Consider the following 24,393-nt stretch of genomic DNA (forward strand, 5'->3'; position numbering starts at 1 on the left):
TCTCCCATAGTAATAGTTGTTTTGATCGAATCCTCTTTCTTCTTCCTTGAATCGAACCCCGTCAGTCTTTAATTCCTTGCTTCGGATTGATACAGTCGAGCAATTCAGCAGTTACACACCGATTACAGTTAGTGACTTGCGAGAACTGTAATATCTCCTTAGAACTCTATTCGATCTCTCTTGTATGCTAACTATCTAGTTCAGTGTTGATAGGGAGCATTCTTTTTCTCTTTCATGGGAGAGCTGAATGAGAGTGAAGTTTGGATCCTCTCTCTAGTCATTCTCTTAGGCAATCTTCCTAGCAAAGGTCTTGCCTAATTAAAGGGAATTCAATTCCCATAATTTCTGTCAATCAATCAACCCCATGGTTTCTAAAATTGTAAATGGGACATTTAAAATTCAAATTTGAATATCATAAATCCCTTAAATTATGGAGTTATTTTATCAGGATATTGTTTTAAGTCCAATACCCTCATAAATGAGCTCTAATTAGGGTGATTGGATTTGGACCAATTCAATCTGGAACGTGGCCACCATGATGGGCCACAATTCAAGTCCTACCCAATGGATAATTTTTCTAACAATCTCCCACTTGGCCCGAAAAGTGGCCATAGAGAAAGTTACATGTATGTATGTATATATATGACCATGCTGTGTTTACTATCTTATATTTTAGATTTTTTTCAATACAATCTAAAATTTATATGAATAAACTATGAAATATGAAAATTATATATGTGGATAATTTTATTTAGATAAATTATTACCATAAACATATGATTAATTTTAAGACAAAAATGAATATAAATATAAATACTTCATAAAATAAATAAATTGTACCCTTAATGCATAAAACAATACAAATAATTTTAGTATGTATTTATATATTAATTATCTAACTTATATAAACAGAGTTATAAAAATAGAATTAAAATAACATAAGGCTTGTATTAAAAAGAATATATATGTAATAAAAAGAAAATGTGTAAATTAGATATAAAATGAAATAAATCGTTTGCCTACATACATACATTGCATTTATATACATAAAAATTGAAACATTATATTTATACTTTAAGATTTACCCCAGGGTTTATGGCTCAAATCTTATTGAAATTACATAGGCTCACACAACCTTTTAAAATCTTATTGTTTTCGGGCCTCAAATTTATTATGGGCTAGAATTTACAAGTGGGAATTGGAAAAGTATGACTACTTCACACTCACACAGCCCAAACCACAGCAGCTATCAAGTTGAGTTAATCCACTCTCCTCACGTCGGTTATTATCTACATGCTCCACAAATCACTCCACACCGTAGATCTGTTACAAACATAGTTATTTAAAAACGGTTATATAATCAATCATAAGTGAATACACCATTAACTCCTGTTGTGTATACAAGGCCCCAAATACAGAGTCCGGATCTCCTACCAACAGAACACGTGCCAACCCCTACTAACATTATATATCACCGTACATCTCATTTTCATGAGATTGATAGGGGTTACTAGGAACGTATTTCGTTGGTAGGAGATCGCAACTCCCAAATGCAACCGATGCATCACCCCAAATTATGTCACTTTGTGGATGACGTGGGGCATTATTTATAAGATAGGCTTCAGTCAGTGCAAATCCGTTCGAACACGGTTCAAAGAGTCTTTAACATCTCCGTACTTATGTATTTTATTTCAAGGGAAGATATTCCGAATTCAAGGCTATAAAGAATGTTGAATGGAACATGCACTGACTGAATCCAGTATCGTTATTAATGGATAAATAGCTCCTACACAACAACCATCCAGCGCAGCTGGACCGGGCTCTCTGAAGTCTCAATAACTGGCACTTACCAAAAGAAAGAAAAAAAAACCTTTTGCATTGGGAAGCGTTGGTCAGAAGCAATATATGACAACAAGCATGCTGTATTATTAATGTTAAGCGTTTCGTTGAGTTAGACAGTGTGTAGTTTAAGCGTTTTAACCCCCCCCCCCATCGGCGCATTTTAATCCTTGGTTGGCTGGCAACAAGAAGGAGAGAAGGTTGTCCAGACTCCAGAGGTTGATTAAGCTGTCGGAAGAAGGTTCAAAGGAGAGGTGGCTGTCTGTAACCCTGCACGAGAATGTATGTATTTATGCAAGGAAGCATTTGCGTTTCCCGGAATTCCCAACGTCAGATCTCGTCCTGGTTCCTCACCAATCAATCAATCACCCTTCCCCCAAACCTAAATTTCCTGTATCTATCGACGTTCTTTCTTATTTAAATTTTAAGTCCTCTGCCTTTTGTTTTCTTCTTTTTCCACTCTTTGCTTCTCTCACTCCGTTGAATATGAGACAACCGAATTCACAGTTCCCATTCTCAGATCTATAAGAGAGTGGTTTGGATTTCTATCCGTTAAAATTATCGGATTCGCTATGGCGACGAGAAATCGGACTCCCCTGTTCAGAAAGCATAGAGATGCTTTGAAGAATGTTCGTGTTCCAACGATCTCTTCTTCCTCTCATTCTTCTTCTGGTTCCTCCGTTGGTATGGCGATCGAATTGCCCAACAATTCTATTCTGCATTCTAATCGGTCTTATGTTCCACTCAGTACTGAGGATCCGGGAAGTTCTAGGTACGGCCTGCTCTGCCTCTTGCTTATATTGATTTAGGAACCCTAATTTCGCATTATTTCCCTCTAGTTTCTGTGACATTATTTTGAAAATTCCGCGATTTTAATGCCATTTTGTCTTTGTTCTTCTCCCTTGATTTCTGCTATTGCATCCTAGTATGGCTACTGCTGTTTATATGTTCGTTATGATGGCGGTATTGTTTGAGCTCTTGGAATGTCATTTTTTTAGGTAAAGCTTCTTTATTTGATAACTTAATGTAAGGGAGTGGTTGCTGTAGGATCGGCAGATCCTTTGGTTTTATGGAAAGCATCGGAGTCCCTGTCAAAATACTTCAAATTATCTATTAATTTACTGTACTGATTTTCGTTACATCATTACAGGAGGCAATAGTTCTTACTTTTCATTTTATAAACTTGAAATGATAGATGTTTATGGGAAAATTAAATGGAAACTATGTCAAGTTATCATCCATTAGGTGTCATTGTCATTTTAAAATAGAAGTTCAAAATCAAAATAAATCTTGAAAGTATCTACGTAGTTATGCAAATTCAAATTGAAAAAGAAAAAGAAAACCACAAAGCAGAATGAAAAACTGATAACTTTTTCTCGAAAAAAAAAGCACCTTCTTTAAGAAACTTGGGCAATACAAAATTGAAGACCAATCAAAAGGTGAAGTTTTTCTTTCATTTTAGTTGTGAAAAACCTAATTATTTTCAACATATCAAAGTAGGGTTCAAAGGCCAATATATTGTTTATTTCCAACAAAAATATCATATTAGAGTCTTGATACAAAAGCCCCTTCTTCGAGCAACATAAAAGAGGAAAGTTAAATTTTTTAGCCACAATATTTTGATCTATTAAGTAAGGTCAAGTAGTGTGATTTGTGTTTCATGATTTATGATATGATTCAACAATTTGGCTTTAGATTGTATGTTTTCTTCAAAAAACGGTTGTATCATGCAATATGAACTGAAAACCTCATGATTCTATTCTATTCCATCCATGGTTCACAATTTCGATATTGATGGACATTTTGCCATGTAGAGATGGGAAATTTCGGGGATAATTCGCTAACTTTGCTAAGATATTTGGAAATCTAAAAAGTCAAAAAAAATTCTAAAAACATGGAGTTTGTTAATAAACCTTGAAGGAAACGCTAGAAGAAGTCTAATTGCACGTTTAAGACTAGAAAACAATAGCAAACAATTATATGAATCAAATAGGGATGATTGAGATACTTCAATGGGTATCTTCTTTCATTCTCCCTTGTAGTCTTTTATTTGTCTTCTCTTTATTACACATGTCATCTACTTTCCATTTTGAATTTATTTTTTTTGTCACTGTATTGATTAGACTGAGAATCCTCTTTTGTAGTTGAGTTCCTTCTTTATCCTTTGAGTTATACTTAGTAAGTGAACTAAAGAGTAAGACCAAAGTGGGGATATCTATACCATTCTTGAAGGGAGAGATAGATTTACCATGGACATGTGTTTTCTTGTGTGTGTGTGTGGACAATGGTCATCATCATGATCCAAGCCTTATCCCATCTATATGGGGTTGTCTACATGATTCCATTTCACCATTTTGTTATGTTTAATGCCACATCCATTGTTAATTTATTGGTGCTTAAATCATTTCTTGCTAATTCTACCCATGTCATCTTTGGTTTACCCCTAGCCCTTCTAGCCCCTTCAATCTGTAACAAACCACTTATTTTTATGGTTGTTGTTGGCGGTCTTCTATGCACGTGACCAAACCATCTTAGTCTACTTTGTCTCATCTTATCACCTACTGGAGCTATTCCTAGGCTTCTTCAAATGACTTCATTTTTTATCCTATCCTTTTCTAGTTTTTCCACTCGTCCATCTCGGCATATGCATTTTTACCACTATCATTTTTTTAGGACATATTTCTTTACTTCCCAATGCTTTGCTCCATACAACATAGTTTGTTTACAATTGTTTTATAGAATTTTCCTTTTAATCTAAGTGGTATTCACTTATCACATAAAACTCCAGATACACCCCCTTTATTTTGCTTATCCTGCTCTAATTTTGTGGACGACATCCTCAATCTCTCCCTTGTTATGAATTATTTTTTTTGTAGACTCATAAAAATGAAAATTTTATTAATATAAAAAAGTTTTACAAAGGATAAAAAAAAGAAAATTTTATCAAACCAAGGTTCATGAGAGTTTGGCAAAGTTTTAGTGCAGTTGTCAACCTGATACAACCCATCCTGTATCTAGTTTTGAGGTTGGGTAGTGTAAGACAAGCTTACACTAGTGGAGTTCACATTGGACCCTGATACTTGACAAGTAATCAATGATTGGTCATTTAATACCTAGAGGGAAGCGTATGAGAAATGTGTGTTCTCCATATCAACCATTTATCTCATATATTGTGAATACTCAACTGAGGGCACGAATTCACTTTGTTAAACCATTGGCAGAATTAGGCAGTCCTGAGAAGAGTTGCTTCAGTTGTTATGACATGGCCAGTAAAAGGGTACATAAATATGGATTCTATTTTATGGAACTTGCCACTTTTGTCAACAAGAGTCATTCATGGATTTCTTTGATTGGTAAAGTGGAGCACTTTCTTCTCTTCACTCTTTTTTTTTTTCAGGTGGTTGGGAGTGGGGGAGGGGAGGAGGGGTTGGTTGGGACTCTATTTGAAAGAATTTTGGGGAATGCAAACATGAGTCATAGTTGAGTCAATGTATTTTTTGTATATGAGGTTTAACTTAAATCCCATTCTATGTAGAAATGATCACTTAAAAATTATTTCACTTTTGATTATTTATCTCCAAAAATAAAAAAGAAACAAGAAAAAGGAAAGGGTGAGACTTTGACTCTGGACCAAGTAGAGAAGCAAAGCTCTCACATCTTTCGTATTTAGTTGCTATTAAATTCCCTACGTTCTAGTAGCTGAGTTCTAGTTCTTCTCTCTGATAGAATCTGGAGTTTAAATTCACATATGCAGTAGCTTTCTTTCAGTTATTTAAAGATATAAAGGCTGCATCCCTAGTTTTAGAAATTGGTTTTTTTGGCTTTCTTTCTAAATTCGCATATGCAGTAGCTTTCCATTTAAGCAGCGGTTGACATTAGTAGATTTGTATCAGAATTTTAGTAACTATTCTCTGGTCTTCTTTGACTTTCTTAACCAAGTTTTAATTAATAAAAGGGAGTTTCCTTAAGGTTTTCTTACATAAAATGAATTGGTTCCTGAACCTTAAAATATAATTCTGCATACTATGATTTGTAGCATTTTCGGATCAGCTTAACTACTCCTGTCCTGCATTGAGATGACCTGCAACGATTTGGTCCTACCTATGAAAAAGTTAAAGATTCTCACTATAATGATTTCTTGAGAGAGTGGTATTGAGCAAGATGGTTCTTTTTATGGTCTCAATCTTTCAGTGGGGTGACACTGGTGTGAGATAGGGCTAAAATTCTATGTTTTTGCTTGAAAATATGGTTCCTTCCAGGATTGGTGACCTCGTTGGAAATAATACTTGGAGTATCCTCCTTGTATTGTTGGTTCTAAATTCTAATTGAGAAGTGTGTGATGTGATGTCAGACAATCTAAACGAAGTGTATGTACTAGCTGGATTTCTTAGACAGTACCCAAGATGGAAAAGTTTACCAAATATGCTAGGGGTTGGATTTATTTGGATGGATATGACAGTTAACGGTTAAGAACAAAAAACAAAAAAAAAGAAAAAAAGAAGCATTTGGATTTCAAATATGTGAAGGAAAAAAAAAATCTTCTGTTGTGTCAAAAAATGTGAAGGAAAAAAATTAAAACGATGGATGGAGTCTCATGTCTATTCTGGTTCAAAAAAGTGAACTGATCACTTTTGCTATGCAAACTTTGGACTTCGGTTAAAGCTGTTCCAACGAGTAGTTAGTCGTTTGAATTGTATGTACCAGTCACTGGTTCTAATAACTGGCTGACCTTTTAAGTATTGCTTTTTAGCTTTATATACTATCTTATACTTATTCCAAATTTAATAGGCTACACAATGGGGGGTAAGCATGTTCCCAAACCCCAAAAAAACCCAAATAACCTGGATGAAGGCAAGATTTGATCCCAGGTCCCTGTTACAAGTTTACAACCCACCGGAGGCTTTACCAGATGATCTAGTTGGCACCTTCCAACTAACTTTATACTTAAAAGTTAAAAAACAAGAATGATAAAAGACTTCAAAATCAATTAGTATTTTCCATATTATTTTCTATTTATTTTTGTTTTTTATATTTTTTATACTGAGATCATGGTTTGAACTATTTGAAATGTGAATGGCCAGCCTTAGTGATTCAATGTCCAGTCTGGTTTTCAAAACATTGGGATCTAAATAAATTTTTAAGCCAGAATTTTAATCGTTTAACAGGAGAACAAGTTAATGCTTCATCCATGCTAAAGGAAATTTTTACAACAGTAAAAAAGATAACTTTTGATAAATATATAAAGAATAAATAAATAATTCATGTGCTTTCTGCCAGTGTGGTTAAAGCAAATTTGGCCTTCAAAATGTTCTTCTTAGATATCTCATTTTCTTGTGTTTCAAGATCGATCAATAACATGGAGGATGAGCTAGTGGTTCTAGGCATAATATTCTCCTATGTATTTTGATATATATTTTTTATTTGTATATTTAATTATTTCTTGAGAAAAGGTAACATACAAATTAATATGAAAAGAAAGGTGTCTGCATGAGTTGATGTACAATGATGTCTATATGCAAGAAGAGGTGGGGGTGCAAGTCAGGTACCCATTTTAAAGAGAGGCCCAGGCTCACTCAAATATTAACAAATGGTCAACATATGCCTGCCCAAGTAGCACCCCCAAGAAGAGGAACTCAGCTACAACTCATACATAGAAAGAAGATGCTTCTGCACCCACTTTACCAAGCTCATATCCCAGATGAATTTCATCTCTTTAGTTCCACCTAATTTGAATGATGGATGCCGATATTTCTCTTGTTTCATTAAGGTAATGAGCAAGATGCTATGGATCCTGCTTGATTTTGTTTTCTTGCACGGTTGCACCATCTAAATGCGTATGCCGTGCTCCTTCCATTGCCAATGATGAAAGCTGAGACTACTAAGCTATTCTAGCCCTTGTGAGCAAAGTGAGAACCACCTCCTTAGTTGAGCCCACACCTATAGGTCTGCAGTAAATCCAAAATAGAGAGAAGACTAGGAAGCTGGGGGAATTGATGAGATGAGGAAGGGGGGGGGAGGCTGTTGATATCAGTTTTTGTTCCAAATGGCAATATTATGATGAAATGTTCTTGGTCTTTGGGATCCTTGATGCAGCAATGAACAGGTCAAAAGTTACTCTCAGTTCAGCAATCAAAGCTTTGACATGGGGTAGAAAGATGGGATTTGGGACTTGAAAATTGGGGATTGGGTTGAGGTACAGGTGGAGGAACTACCATGTGGACTGGGTGTCATATTGGAGCCAATGGTAGGTAAATAGATTGGAGAAATAAGATATAGATTTTCTTGATTGATGTATTTAAAGATATGTTTTATGGCCTGATCCTCTTTTTGGTCGGAATTTTCAATATCTTCTCTAAATTATTTTTAATTAATGGTGGATGCTTTATCTTTTCTTTCTGGCTGATTCTGTAAAAGCTAGTATTTGATGCTTGGGTGTTTGGTCAACACCTTTTCATTGTAATATTTTCTTAATTTTTTTTATTTTTAATTAAATTTTCTAGTTCCTTTTATTTATTTATTTTTTTTACAAAAAGAGATGCTCTCTTCTTGCCCTTATTTGGTGAAAATTGGAGTTAGATTCTTATTATCTGTGTCAGGAAAAATTTATAAATGCATAGCATACAGGGATGAAGGATTTGTTAATTCATATTTCATAATTGTCTTGGATGTTTAGCTCTTTTCATGAATGCTTTTGCCAATATTTATCAGTTTACAACCCTAAAAATGCTTTCTTTACCTACTGTAGGGGTGCAGCTACTGTTGGTCTACCTCCAGCTTGGGTGGATGTTTCTGAAGAAATAACAGAAAATATGCAACGTGCAAGAACAAAAATGGCTGAGTTGGTCAAGGCTCATGCAAAGGCTTTAATGCCATCCTTTGGAGATGGAAAAGAAGATCAACGCATGATTGAAGATCTTACACAAGAGATAACGGATCTATTGAAGAGATCTGAGAAGAAATTGATGAAACTTTCTGCAAGTGGGCCTTCAAAGGATTCAAATGTTAGAAAAAACGTACAGGTAATACAGGATGGTGGTTGTATTTTCTCTTGGCAAATTCTTGATCTATCACTATATTTTTTCTGTGGTTCATAGAAGGATGTATTCTTTCAAGAGGTTTCATTCTTTCCTTTTTTTTATTACTGTGTTTTCTTTCTTCTTTTACTTTGTTTGGTTTTTTAAATTGACTATTATTTGGGATTTCTTGTGGATAAATAGAATATCATATCCCATTAAAGAAGAGATGCCATCCTTTGGTTGAAACTTCAAAGTTGTGTATATTTGTAAGAGTTTATCATTTTCCTGATGAATGCTTATCGCATGTTAATGTTTTTCCTACAGCGTTCTCTTGCAACTGACCTTCAGAGCCTTTCAATGGAGCTACGGAAGAAACAGTCAGCTTATTTAAAGCGTCTTCGGCAGCAAAAAGAGGTGAGGTTGGATTTCTTATTCTATGTTAAGAGGTAATTTTCTTTTTGAAAGGCAAGAAAGTGGTGGCTTGGAGTTCAAGATGGGTCATGAACCCAGGTCAGTGGTGCTAATCATTACAGACTTGTTGAACTTTCAAGCTGGAATTTGTACAAGTTTGAGCTGACAGTCCTTTCCCCTGTTATCAAATATAGCTTTATTGCATTTATTTATCTCAAGTATTAATTAATAATAACCACTTACCTTTCTGTTGTAGGGTCAAGATGGAGTTGATTTGGAGATGAATTTGAATGATAAGTTCAAACCTAAAGTGGAAGATGATGACTTTATGGATATGGTATTATGTTACTCTCCCATCCAATACTTCATTTGAGCAGTAATCTCCTTGGTGAAAAAACATTAGCTGTCAAAGTAGCAGTGTGAAACTGTGAATCACGACTGTTTGTCTGAAAAGAATAAAGTTTTTTAAGATCGAAGTGAATGTTTTATCTGTTCAGGGTTTCAATGAGCACCAAATGGCCAAGGTAAAGAAAAATGAGGCATTCACAGTGGAAAGGGAGAGAGAGATTGCACAGGTAAAAGGAAACACCTTTACTACCTTTATCCTTTGCTTATTGGTCCATGAAATGTTGTGCTCCTCTTCTAATCAACTGAAATTTTATGCATAGGTTGTAGAATCAGTGAACGAGCTTGCTCAAATCATGAAAGATCTCTCAGTCCTTGTGATAGACCAGGTTAGATGCTCTGTCTCTTATCTAGGGGTGTCAATTGGACTGGGTTTGGTCCAATCCGATCCAGTCCAATGTGAGTCCATTATAAATGGACCAGGTCCATTCCAATCCAATGAATGTTTTGGACCAATTTGGACCGATCCAATTCAATGTTTGGACCGTCCAATCTGTTCAAATTCATTTTGATTTAGATTGGTTTCAACCCAAACCTGGTCCATTGACATATATTCTTATCTTATATCAATGGACCAGATATTGGCTTAATCCAACCCAATCCAATATAAATTTGTTACAGACGGACCAGGTTCAATTCAATCTAATAAATATTTTGGACCGGATTGGTCCAATCCAATGTCTTGTTGGTCTGTCCAATCCATCCAAATTGATTTTGGGCTGAACGGGATCCAATCCAAAACCGGTCCATTGACACCCTTACTCTTATCATTGGGTCTACAATAGTTTTTTTTTTTTTGGAGTCTATTGAGTGTGGCTAATGAAATTCATTTCTCCAAGCAGGGGACGATTGTTGACCGGATAGATTACAACATTCAGAATGTTGCAGCCACAGTTGAAGAGGGGTATAAACAACTTCAGAAGGTATTATTTATTCCTTCTTGGTTCATCTAGTTATCATATATTACAGCTATGATCAGTATTACAATGTTCTGAGCCCTGGATGTGCAGGCAGAGAGAACACAGAGGAAAGGGGGGATGGTGATGTGTGCGACGGTGCTTGTTATAATGTGCTTCATCATGTTGGTCCTCCTGATTCTCAAAGAGATATTCTTGTGATCGGTGAATATGGCAGTCCTGAATTGAGCCCTCCTGTCAGCTAACGTCCCCTGCAGCTTTAGACATACAAAGGTACAAATGTTGCAAGTAGCTCGTAGGGGACACTATGAGAATGGGGAAGATTTGGTAGATGTCCCGATTTGATATTACAACATTAAAAGAGTGTAAGTAAAACTAACTTCCTCGAGAGAATTGTGAAGGGGATGGCGTCTCTGGGAACGTGTGCGCAGCTTGTATTTTGTTCTCCCTCCCCCTCCCCATTTGGCTAGATTGTGAAAGCCAGGCCAGGGATAGGGTTTCCAATTTATTTTTTATTTTTAATTTCCCAGGGGGTTTTGTAGGTCGCCCTAACCTCACTATATGAGGAACAAGAGATTCTTTTACGTTTGTATCAATTCTTTCATGCCAATTCTTTTCACGCAATAAAATGAGTGCGTTCCACTTCCACGTTGAAATCCTGTGCATCGACCATTTGAACAGAACAGCTCTACCTTGCAAGTTGCACCTGATAAGGTTCCGTTTTTCTAAAATCTGTTTGATCGCAGGGCTGCAAATGGATCGAATCGAGCTTGGTGTGAGGGGTTGATTTTGACAAAATTTTAGGGAGATCCCAATTCGATGTGAACCCACCGGATCTTAAAAATTGCGATTTGAAGTATGTATGTATGTATAAACGGATCGGATTGAATCGTGGTGGATCAAATTAGAGATAATATAAATTCGATTTGTTAATTAAATGGATCAACCTTTCTGATTTGATTTGATTTTTCAGATCAAGGGTATCTAAATTTGGCTTTTAGAAATTTAGATTCGAAATGGATCAGATCCAACTTATTTGCAGCCATATTTAATTGTATTGCATGTTGATGACGTCAAATTTTTGATAATTAACTGCTTGTATATAGGTGATAATTCTTGCTTTGTAGCCCTGGCGACCATGGTTTTTAAAACCGGATTGGATCTGTTCCGTTTTACCTTAGAACTGTTATTTTGTCAAAAATCATTGATTTGGTATATAAACTGCTGATTTAGGCGGTTGAACCATTTGAATTGTCTAATGGTTTTAGTCATTTTTTTTTGTCAGAACATGCCGCTCATTTGGTTCGAACAATCAAACTATTTGACTCAGGAACCGGACCCTGATAGGTTCAGTTTTAAAAACTTTGCTGGTGACAAAATGCACGTAGATCAAATTATCCCCCCTCAACGTCCCACAGCACATCCCGCTGTGTATTGATAACATCTCCTAGTGATTATATCAGAAATGATGATGATGTCATCATCAAAAAATGTTCCAATACACGAGGATGTGCTGTGGGTTGTGGGGGGCTGATTTGAACTCAAACTCCGAATGTCTCCTGTATGTCATGCGTCAAGTCAGACAATTATTTTATGTTTCAGAGGCTTAGGAATCCAACGCAGAAGATAAAGAAAAAAAAAAAAACGAAATATTTATAAGAAATTCAAGGGCCCATTGCTGGTGGCCTGGTGGCTTGAGGTCTGAATATGATGAACGACATTAATACAGTGCTCGTGATCCGTTTATTCTTTGCACTTTGCACATTTGAGCCCAATACTGTATAAAATCGAGGCTGAAGTGTGAACTGGTCTAATTGCACAGCTCTAAATTTACCATCCACACTATCCATTAGGGATGAGCATGTGTCTGTTCAGTTTGGTTCCAGACTTTTAATTCCAGTTTTTGGAACTTGAACTTATCTTGTGAAGGTCAGTTTTGACTTTGGTGGTTTTGGGGTCGATCTATGGTCTATCTGTGGAACCTGTTTTTCCTTTACTCTACCATCAAAAAAAAAAAAGAAGCATGTTCTTTGAAAACTTGATTGTCAATAAGTATAATATATATTTTAAAACTTATATTTTTATTGATTAAATTGAATAACTTAATATGTAGATTATCATTATATGGTTCAAAGCTTATAATTTAAATTTAAATTTTGTAACATTACTTATCGTATACATTCAAATATTAAAATGAAAACAAATGATCAAATAATTTAAGTAATTCAATGGTCAAGTGAAACCATGGTCTTTCTAATCATGAGTGCTTGGGTTCAAATCTTCACATCCCCAAAAGTATTTTGGGTATTTCAAGGCAAGTTCAGTTCCAAGGCAGGTTCCACCAAGGTCGGTTCTACTAAGGCCCACCATGGTCGGTTCATCAGGTCAATTCAGGTAGGGTAAACCCCTAGACCCTAGAACTGGCTTGGGTGGGGGTCAGTTCCAAAAATTTGAAACTAGATCCTACTCTATAAGATATTAGATAGGATCGATTCAAGGCTGGTTCGAGTTTGATTCCGAATAGAACTTACCCATTTGTTCACCCCTACTATCCACAACACTACAACTTATAGTTGTACATTGGAAGAATGGCCCAACCCAAAACCTGAATCCAAAGCAGTGTCAAGTGTTAACTCAGGCCAAATTGAATTGCACCCATAATTCTCATTCTCGATGTGCAGCTGCAGTGTCTTGTGGAGTTGTTGGTTCTTGAAGCCGGCAGATCCAGCTTTTTTACCGCCCAATTTTTGTACTATTACACTTCCACTCTACTTGCAAAAATGCAAAGTTGATAGCACCAATTCCATATTGAATAGACGAAAAGTAAGCATTATCGGAAAAGAAAAAAGATAGACGAAGGGGTGATGAAATACGTTGGATTTGTTATGTATTCACAATTTTAATGGATATAATCTTTCCTTGTTCCCTATTTTTTGTTTGGCTTTCGTAGTTCAGTTGGTTAGAACACCCATTTAGTAAGCGGAAGGTCTTGAGTTCGACTTTTATCGAAAGTAATTATAAAATTTATGTTTTTTTAGTCATGAATTTGATTTTTTGAATCCAAACTCCAACGAAAGGGTGGGGCGTGGGGATGGGACGGCGGTTCCCCTACCAAGTAATTGTTCACGTCTGGCATGGAGTTAGTTCATGATGGCATCTCTGTCTTCTTTAAGGGTGTTTTGCCAAATTGTTCGCTCATATGCAAGGTTCAAAGTATCGATATGTATCATGTCAATGGCTTCCCAACATCTCTCCAGGGGTTGTATCGGATCAGACACTGGTTCAGAGGGTAGCCAGGCCTTAAACCAACCCCTCTGGACCGATTTCAAAAAAATAAATAAAACCTAAAAAATTACGATACAGGCCGATACTCCCTATGTCAATACTTTGAACCTTGCTCGTATGATTTCATTCCAATATTTAAGATACCTTGCGATGATCAATGGGAGCACAGATTTGCTGACCACTTCCATGTGCACATAACATCACAGATTTGATGTTCATGGGCTATAGATAACTTGACGGGCCTACCTCAGCCTGTTTTTGGTTAGGCTTGGACAAGATTTTAGGCCCGAAGCCTAAAGCTCAGGCCCAACATTTTTTTGAGCTAGGCAGTCTTTCCCAAAAAGACTGACCCTATAATATTTTATATAATAAATCATTTCTCTTTCCTCAAGCCATAGTGAAAATTTTCAATATTTTTGAGTTTTGGGACCATGTAATATAAATAAATCATTTTTATCGTTGAATAAAAATATAAAAAAAAAACTTCCTGCCCAATTTTTTGGTTGGGCTTCAAGCTTTATACAAGGGCTGGACTCGGGCTCAAAATCTAGGCCCAAATGGTTGGGTTGGGCCGAGCCCGGCCTAGCCCGTGAGCATGAACAAGCGTATTCACAGAATAGCTTGGAAGTCCCTATTGAAAGAAATGAGAAAATCTAAATTACAATCAATAGTTACACATCACAAAAGCAACTATATGGGTTGGGGTTTGCGCTAGTGCTGCTGCCGCTCTGCTCCTGTGTACAGGAGCGACATCCGAGAAAGAAGGCTAGGTCACGCTCTTCTTTGTGTTAATCAGGTCAGAAGCCTTGAAACATCTTTCGACAAGGCTCACGATTGGCATCTTCAGGTCAAAAGTCATCTTCTGTAATATTCGCGACAACGTTTGGACATCCGACATGGCTCTGTGGGCTGAACCCACCATTGGTATTCCATAGTACTCACGAAGTGATTGCTGAGATATTGAATCAAGTTTTGATCCTGTTGACAAGATCAACAAATTTAATGAGCATTTGCAAACGAACCTTAGGCTGAATTGCAAATCAATTTATTTTAGTTTTCTAGAGAGAGAGAGAGAACCATCTGGCTTCATCAACAGCCGAGCAAGAGGAAGTGTGTCTAAAAACACCCAATCTGGAGGAATCTCAATGGAGCAGCGGCTGAACTCCTTGATCAGAAAGGGCACATCAAAACTGCGTGCATTGTGAGCAGCCCATACAATGATGCCCCCAGGTTTTTGGCGGCTTTTGACATATTCCTTTAAGATTGGAATCAAGTCCCCCATCCTACACAAGTTCTTGAATGTGAGACTGAAGCAGTAGGGATCATCCAAATATGCACAAAATCAAAATATTGGAAAGGCCTAGCATGATAAATACATAAATAAATAAGCGTTCTTATGATGTGAAATTAAGCTTAGACAAGAATTAAAATCCCCCTTTTGGCAGTGACTTTGGAGAAAATTCAGGCATGCTGAGTTGGTAAAGTGACTAGGTTCATAACATGGAGACCTGGATTCAAAACCTGTCTAAACCACTATACTATAATCAAGCTCTAGCCCATTAATTGTCACATTACTTACAGGAAAAACAAATTAATAAAATGTGTTTGCCTTCTTACTGAGGTAAAAATATTATATGAAAGTAATTCATAATTTCCTGGTTAGGAATTAGGATCGATCTAAATCAGCTTGTTGTGTATACGAAACAGCATGCAACTATTAAACAACTTGTTATAAACACCAGACAGCCAATCAGAAATGTCATGAAATCCCCCGCCCTTCAGGGATGTTCTCAGTGCTGAGGAACATGTACTAGGTGTATGTGTGACTTGTTCAAATTATGAGCTAGAACAAAAGAAAGGAGACAATTTTATGCTAACTGGATCTGCATTGCTGAGTACAACAACATGCTACATTTACTCCATTTATAATAATTATTTTCCACATTCAATTATTCCCAAGAGTATCAAAGTTCAATGGACCTGAATGTCATTTAGATCCATTTATGTTGGAGTTCTGCAAATAATTTAACATAATAAAATGTCAAATATTTTTCATTGAGGCCTAAAGCAGATCTTTTCATATACTCACTAAACTGATAATTATTTGACCTATGAAATATTGGGTCTTTCCTTTTTTGGCTTGGTACAAGCAAGTCTTTGCAAAGTCTGTAATAGAAAGGATTTCATCTTATATTACCTCCATGAATTATTCCAAGATTCAACCAAATTGCTAAGAGGCTTAGCTATTATTGTAAAAGTCATTCTAGCTTGTGCATTCAAATGAGCTTAAAGAAATTCCTAAGAAGTCCATGGTCCATACCCAATTGAGAAGCCAGAGCCATAATTCAAAGAAAAGAAAATAAAATCATTCCAATGAACATTTCCATTTCATCAGGCCTTTTTAACATTCTTAAATAACAACTATCAAAATATTTCTTGTACATTTTAGTGTGCAGATGGAGTTCTAATACTTGCATATGTTTATATGGTTTATGTTAAAATTGTATAAAATATAAACATCATTTCAATTTGGGTATGGATGGATTCAAAATTCCAGTATTGATTAAGATTTTCTAAGATAAATCATAGTCTGAATAATAGTAATGACATATCTCCAGACATATGTACAAGATGATACAATCCAAGCAAGAAAACAAATTGAATTCACCATGTCATTTTATAGGCTAATAGAAATTTTAACCGTAAGGAGTTCCAGAACTCCACTCTGTAACAAATATGAAGTTTAATAACTGCATCTTTGACCTGAGTATGAGCTTGTTGTCTACTAACCATGTCCAAATTATCCATTAAGTCTTAGCAATATTCAGCCTGTAACTCCATTCCCTGATCTTATTGACTGATCAAAACTGAAGGTTACCCATATACATGACATACACAGAATGTCGTTGGACCCTTCAATGGGTCCCAGCAAAAGATATATATTATACCTTAATTGTCTAAAGAAGTATTTTCTCTTCCCTTTAAGATTTCTTCTTTCCAATAAGAAACAGAGTTGTAATTCTCAAGTTGTCAGCCCAAATATTTTAACAAAAATTAATTGCTCAAAAAAAAAACTAACAAAGAATATAAGTTGCAGAAAAAAGATCCGATGAAAACCTAGGCACGTAAGGAGATAGGAATCTATCTTACAAAATGAAAAAAAAAAGAAAAAGAAAAACTTGATGGTGTGGGCATTTAATCAGTTAGAAAGAGGCATGAAAATTCAACATTTTGAAATATCGTACCTTGGAACATCAGGTCTGTTAACCATACTGGTTGTGATGCCATGAACATGTGAATTGAGGACAACACGTTCAGGGTTGACTAGGGTCTGGAAAGTACTGTTCTTGCCCCCTAGGAGATCCTGAATAGCAATTTCAATGATTCGCTCATTCTTTCTGCTCAATCCAGTGGTTTCAATATCAAAAACGAAAAATGTTACATGTTGATCTAATACCCTACTATCAGCAATCTTCTGTTGAATATCACAGTATTCAACTCTTTCAGACTCTCCATTCTCTGACTTATTTATGGTAAACTTGGTGCCTACTGTAACTTTTCTGTCAAAGACTTCATGCTTGAAGCTATACAGTTTAATGCTCTGGGTGCTCTCATTTCCTCCTATTTTCATTGTCATATAATGTTGCTTCCATTTTCCACTATAGTATCCCCTTACAGAAGGACCATGGGTACCGGATCCATTCAGATAAAAGCTACAAATGTTTCCAACTCTCCCTCTCAAGGTGTTGAAGTTCTCTGACCAAAAACCTGCCTGTGTCCTTGGTTTTAGGAAAGGGCTTCTTTTCAATAAAGATGAGACTCTGCGCCTCTCGTGTTGTAAAACTGAAAAACACAATGGGCCTGCCTTCATCTTGACTTGAATGTTAAGACAGTAAAATTGCAACCAGCAACATGTCCTGGATCACACAAGCAGTTGGTCAAAATCTGAAGAAGCAGATACAAACCAGTCTGGTTAAAATAAACAACAATGAAATATACGTTATGTATACATCTAGGAAAGAGAACAGTTTTAGCTTAGCTCCACTGTAGATATGCAATTATGGAGATTAGAGGCTTCATAATGAATTCATAGGAGAAACCTGAGCTTCCACAGTGGGCCTGCCTTCATCTTGACTTGAATGTTAAGACAGTAAAATTGCAACCAGCAACATGTCCTGGATCACACAAGCAGTTGGTCAAAATCTGAAGAAGCAGATACAAACCAGTCTGGTTAAAATACACAACAATGAAATATACGTTATGTATACATCTAGGAAAGAGAACAGTTTTAGCTTAGCTCCACTGTAGATATGCAATTATGGAGATTAGAGGCTTCATAATGAATTCATAGGAGAAACCTGAGCTTCCACAGAAACAGCTCAAAATTGTGTCTCAAGTAAAATGAATCCCCAGGTTAGCGTAATCATGACTTGAGAACTCACAACCAGTACTAAAAAATCATGTGAACCTTCAGAATAGCACTTCTCTTACAGATGGATATGAACACCTGGGGATTCATTTTACTGGACCAATTAAGCTACAATAACATGCCAGAACTGAAATTAAACCAGTAGGACTGATGAACAAAGCATTGCTTGGAGAATTTTTGTGGGGTTTTGGTAAAAAAGCAGATGCATTGTGGAAGCAGTTAATTGCAGCAAAGCATGGGTACAATCACTCTACTGTTCTTTTTATGATTACTTTGAGTTAGAACCAATAGTTCATTATCTAATGGATCTTTCCGTTCCAATACTCTATTCGAGAGTTATCAGTATTTATCAAATCTCTTCCTATCTAACGGAACGCTATTGGATCAAATGACAAAGACATTGTTGAGAAAGAGATGGCTTTTCCCGGATGAAATGAAACATTTGATTCATGTAACAGGAGAAAGATTTCCCATTCCTTAGCCGGAAAGATATGTGGCCATGAAAGAGGGATTAAGTGGAACAGAATTGACCGGGTGGTAGAGTCGTGGAAACACTTGTTTCTTCCATATTTTGGACCTTAGCTCCATGGAACAATATGCTACTGCTGAAACATGGAAGAATTGAAATCTTAGATCAAAACACTATGTATGGATGGTATGAACTGCCTAAACAAGAATTCTTGAACGGTGAACAACCAGAGCCTATTACTCACTACATCCAAAAATTTCCATTAATGAAACATGTAAATCCATTGGAAAATAAAAAATATGCATGTCCGATGAAATGGTTGTTGCTATCTGCTCCAATAACGAATCATTGGTTTAACTGAATAACTAAATAAAATAGATAGACCTTTCTCTTCGTCTCAGGTCGATGGATCTTCTCAATTGGAAGATCTCCTATATGGATAATACACATTCCAGTTGACCAAGCATTATTCTAATTGTTTTGTTCCGAAGCAAAGATATCCACGGGGGCCGGTTCATCCTATTCAGATATTCACGACCAAGCATTGCTTGGAGAATTTTTGTGGGGTTTTGGTAAAAAAGCAAATGCATTGTGGAAGCAGTTAATTGCAGCAAAGCATGGGTACAATCACTCTACTGTTCTTTTTATGATTACTTTGAGTTTTAGTGCTTTCCATAACATTCATAAAGAATTTTTTTTTTTTTACTTCTAGGCTGTCTTACATCAAATTTGCTTTATCCCTAAAATCTAATCCACACAATCTGATCATAGGAATCCAAGATAAACCTAGTTTGTCCAGATCTGAAAATCTGCTAGGTATGGTACAGGACCACAAACAGGAGTGCTGGAATGGGACTACCACTTGGTATTTCTCAGTGAATATTGCATCACTGTACTGAAGAAGACATGTGATCACTAGGAAAACAAACTGTGAGTGATGTGAACTAATGAGTTGTAATGTATATAGGATTTGCCAAGTCTCTATTCCCCAGAAAATGTGTACCACAGTTTGGAGATGGTCCACTCTCTTTTGACTACTCAGACTTGTTTCACATTTTGCAGCAATCAGGTATGTCACAGTTAAAGACTGTCATCAAGTGGTGGCTAATTAGGTTTTGTGATATGTCAAAGCTAATGACTGGGAGGCAGAATAACTGACATTTGTTTGAAAGGTTAAACAGCTCAAGTGTACATTTGAAAAGGGAGATGTAAGAACATGGAAGCTTGAAAAGGATGATGTCTTTTCAGTAAGCTCTCTTTGATACCCTTCTAGGGCCAAGTCAAAATCTTTTTTCCCTGGAGAGTCATCCTGAATGCTCAAGCCTTGGCTAAGGTAGCATTCTTTATATGGACAACGTTGCTTGACAAGATCCTCACAACTAATAACTTGATATTAAGCAGTTGAATGTTGGAAAATATGTATTGATTTTGTTGGTCGGAAGCAGAATTGGCACCGCATCTGTTGCTAGGCTGTATTTGGTTGCAATGCAAATAAATTTGCACTGATGCAAAACCATGGCAGTGCAAATGATTTGAGTGTAAACTCTGACCTATTTTTGTTTCAAATTTTAGCTTATTTTGTTTGATTGCAGTACAAATGAAGTAAATTAAGACATGAAGAAGCATGAAGTAAAATCCAAAACAAAATTAAACAAGAAATTGCATTTTTTACATTTGCACTCCCATGCATTTGTACTAGTGCAAATAAATTTGCACTGCAACCAAACACAGCTAATTGTAAGGAATTCTAGGAGTTAGGTATCACTTCATTAAGCTATTTAAAAGAATGTGGGTGATACACCAAAACTTGCCCATGCATAGATGCTTTAACTGGGAGAATAAAGAGAAAGTTGATCAAATGAAGTCTCATTTTGAAAAGTTTCATTGTTTTGCTTTTGAACAATTTATGAATCATTGGGAGGAGCTTTTCTTCAATGTTGAACATATTGGATGAAAATATTGTAACCCATGAATATGGTTGATGGTTCTAGCTCATTAACCATGTAAAGTTTTGTTTATAGGGGTGGCATCCGTATGCATTTCACTTATAATGATAATACATACACATCAGTTATGAGAAAATGTGAAATATTCCTAAATTGGGTTCAAATATTAAAATGGATTTTGCATGCATTGGGCCCATGTACTCTTCACATTAAAATACTAACGAGTCGATAGTGTGATTAGTCACTCATACATGCAATATATAGAACAATGCATCCAAAGAACATGTGTTGGATTAGAGTCCATAATCTCAGGTTTGTCAGCCTGGGTCATTGGATCTTGTTAGCGAAAGCTGCCTATTCAGTTTCAAATTCAAGTGTTGGATGAGTAAATTTGTGTCAACATCTAAGAAAGTTCGTAAGGGCTGTTCCTTAGTATGATGGTCAAATCTTCAGCTGATAAGTGTGAGAACATGAACTAAAGTCTGAGAGTGGCCACTTCATGCCAAAAACTGCCAGAGTTAGGTCCATATCTGGGACACCACTCCCAAGACCCTAGAAGCTGTGACCAGTATTGGGTGATGGCTTTTTATCCCAGTCAGTTGATCAAGGAAGAAGTACATCCGACATTTTCTGTCAGATTAAGATATTCCTTTAATAGTTAAACAAAAAGGTTGATGACCTCTCCTTGGAACTGCCTTACTGTAAGAAAACAAAGCTTGCACAAAGTGGTTCAAAGATAATACAATACCAGCGTCCAAGCTCATATAGCTCTCATTACATCAAAAAAGAAAAAAATATATATACAGATTACAACTCAGCACTGGACGGTCCATTCTGCCACTATTTCATGCTCATCAAATTTAACCCCTGAATCAAGGCATGTGACTCAGCCCTTAGAGAATTTCCAACACTAATGGGGCCAAAAAAGCTAAGTAGAACTCTTCCATTGTGGTCCCGGATTACACAACCCCAATCCCTGAAGCTCCCGGATTCCCTAGGGTGCACCCATCAAAATTGAATTTGAGATTCCCCTGCTCTAGTGCATTCCAACTAATGTCCTTTGTTATTTCATATTCATATGTTGCCACTACAGAGATGAGTTCAAATATCATTTTACTGAGACCACCATTTCTCCATCTAACCTTTCCCTTTGTCCCCCAAAACCACCTCATTAATTCTCTTGGACACCCCCTTCCTATACATCGATCAAATTCAACTTGGATTACAGGTACATATTCAGGCCACTTCTGGTCAATATGGTGGACCCTTGAATGCTTTTCTTTGTCTTCAGATCTCTAATAGCCTTATAGAAGAAATTCCAAATTAATAAAAGGTTCTATTTATTTATCAAAAAAATAGCCTTATAGAAGAAATCATGTAAGATTGCAGACAGACTGGATTAAATTGGATATACCTAGATCCAAACATGATCTGTTAATATTGAAATTCAAATCAAATTTATTTGACGTTTCAAATTCAACTTGGATCAGATTTGGATATTGAATACCATTGATAAGTTAAACAAAAAACAATCAGAATATTATATATTATTAATAAAATGAACTCAGGCCTTTGATATTGTATTTCAGGAATAAGATGACGTGAAAATAACTTCTATGATTTTTTAACCTATGACTCTTTAGTAAACCTAACTTTGCTAATGGATACATATTACTTTTATGTATCTACTTACTGAAGCACTTTCTTGCATGGAATTACAGATATCTGCTGGCAAGAGGGGAATGCTTCTTTGGTTATCCAATTAGCACTCAAAAACAGCTGAACCACCTTTCAAGATCTTGGGGAGACATTTCATGGTTAATGCATTATCACTCTATTCCCAAGTAAGCTATGTCCATATTACTCCAAACGGATATGCACTCATCCATTTGCTAGTTTCCTTCTGGTTTCATGGACCTTGGTTCTGGAGCACCCTGAACCTTATAAAATCTGCTTTGCATATATCATGTTGCATGATCCACAATTAGGCATCTTGAACTTATCAAAAAGAGAACGTGTCAACCAAAACTTCTGGAATTCTTATCTCACCAATTGTAGAGAGAGCAGTAATCATGTGAGAGATATGGTCTCTGATATACCATCACTTTTCTAGACATCACCTTATTTATTCCGCCACAAACTTGGAATGGAGGTATTTGGGCAATGGGTTTACTACTCATAAAAATATGGTTCTCTAAATAGTGTTATCTCTAAATGATTTGCATAGAAGAGTCAAACCTACCACAGAAGCATGCTAGCTTAAACAGAAATTCCATTAAGTACCATCTTTGGACTGAATTTTAAAATTATTAGGGTGAAGTTCCAGAATAGCCTAATTTCTGAAAAAACAAAGTAAATAATAAATTAACTATCTCAACCAACTGTTGTATCAGATCTAGAGTGCAGATGGTCTTTGGATTAAAAGTATCAAATATGAATAACTCATGGCATGCCAATGATGCAATGAAGCAAAACTTTGTCTTGAATGTAGACAGCTACAGAGGCAATGTATAAAGAGAAAATTGAAGATTGAAAGCAAGTAATTCTATGATAACATGTGTGAGGTTGGTAGAAGTCAATGGACTGATTATAAGCACTTCGGTTTAAACAACTAGATAACTATAACAAATTATTTCCACAAGCAGAAAACCAGTCAATGGAATGATGAGAACCTCCTGATCAAAAAAAGGAGTAGGCCTAAAACAGGCAAAACCCAGAGTTAATATCCAACCTGACCAAAGAGCGAAATAAAGAGAAGAAACCAATGAATGGACATTTGTTTCAACTAGCAGCAGAATAAATATGAGCTATTAGGTTTCTACAACTAAAACTATGAGTCCTATAAGGAAAATTAACCAGATAAGCAACAAAAGCCATTCCGAATAACCCCCTGCACACACACTACACAAACATGAACCTACAGAAATAAATTAAGAAACAAACGATACCAACCTCAGAAAAGTTCGAAGTCTGAACTCAATACAAGGACAAAAGCAAGGACATCAATGGAAATTCATGTTCATACAACCGAAGTAAAGAGAGCACAAACATGACATAATGAAACTGAACTTTGAAGCGAGAGAATGAATAACAAACTAACAAATAACAGAAAATGGGCTTCTTAACTTTGGTGAATCGGAATATAACAGAGATGCACGCTCAATATTCAGAAAAAGAAAAATGTAGAACCCAATAACCTTAAAGAAAGTGGAGATGGAGACCATACCTGGTCGTTCGTCGGGATGAGACACAGCATTCGTGGAGAAAAGTTCATTTGTTATTACAGTACATTGATAAAGGGGATGGAGGGAGTGAGCCGAGTGAGAGAGACAGGAGTCGTTGTTCAGCGGGTTTCGGAGAATCGGAGGTAATGGCGAGAAAAAATGGGAGACAGATAGAGCGCTCAGAAATTAATGAGCCCCCAGACCACGGATCTTCCATCCGCTCCAACCCAAGAGCACCCAACTCGTGTCAAAACTCAAAAGTCAAAACTCACCCCTGGGGTTCTGACAATTACTCGAACTACCCTAAGGTTTCACACTCACACCCTACTTAAAAATTACCCCTGAAGTTTTGGGTTTCCGTTAGGATAAGTTGGGTTTGAAGGAAAACGGTAGCGAAAGGAAGGGAAAGGTAGGGAAACCTTTCTACCTACCTCTTCAAACCAAACATAGCC

At 36.3% G+C, this 24,393-nt stretch overlaps 2 protein-coding genes across 7 annotated transcripts; one reads left to right on the plus strand and one right to left on the minus strand.

The window, feature by feature from the left end:
- Positions 1-1,929: 1,929 nt before the first annotated feature.
- On the plus strand, positions 1,930-11,244 carry LOC104598862 (tlg2p-like protein a). The gene is made up of 8 exons (XM_010261120.3): positions 1,930-2,611; positions 8,585-8,858; positions 9,180-9,269; positions 9,523-9,603; positions 9,764-9,841; positions 9,935-10,000; positions 10,514-10,594; positions 10,682-11,244. The coding sequence occupies exons 1-8, from the start codon at positions 2,412-2,414 to the stop codon at positions 10,787-10,789; spliced, it is 978 nt and encodes a 325-aa protein (XP_010259422.1). The 5' UTR covers positions 1,930-2,411; the 3' UTR covers positions 10,790-11,244.
- A 3,066-nt stretch (positions 11,245-14,310) lies between these two features.
- Positions 14,311-24,159, minus strand: LOC104598860 (exonuclease DPD1, chloroplastic/mitochondrial-like). 6 transcript variants are annotated; one of them, XM_088899678.1, is made up of 6 exons: positions 23,944-24,159; positions 18,834-18,907; positions 17,974-18,048; positions 17,119-17,790; positions 14,951-15,156; positions 14,311-14,851 (listed from the first exon to the last, which is right to left on the minus strand). In XM_088899678.1, the coding sequence occupies exons 3-6, from the start codon at positions 18,000-18,002 to the stop codon at positions 14,640-14,642; spliced, it is 1,119 nt and encodes a 372-aa protein (XP_088755804.1). In that variant the 5' UTR covers positions 18,003-18,048; positions 18,834-18,907; positions 23,944-24,159; the 3' UTR covers positions 14,311-14,639. The 6 variants fall into 6 exon arrangements, with proteins under 6 accessions (XP_088755804.1, XP_010259417.1, XP_010259419.1 ...); XM_010261115.3 differs by lacking the exon at positions 18,834-18,907; XM_010261117.3 differs by lacking the exon at positions 18,834-18,907 and having other exon boundaries at positions 17,884-18,048.
- Positions 24,160-24,393: the final 234 nt, after the last annotated feature.

This window comes from Nelumbo nucifera, chromosome 3 (genome assembly GCF_055504915.1).
Source record: "Nelumbo nucifera cultivar China Antique chromosome 3, China Antique-T2T, whole genome shotgun sequence".
In the NCBI taxonomy this organism is placed as follows: domain Eukaryota; kingdom Viridiplantae; phylum Streptophyta; class Magnoliopsida; order Proteales; family Nelumbonaceae; genus Nelumbo; species Nelumbo nucifera.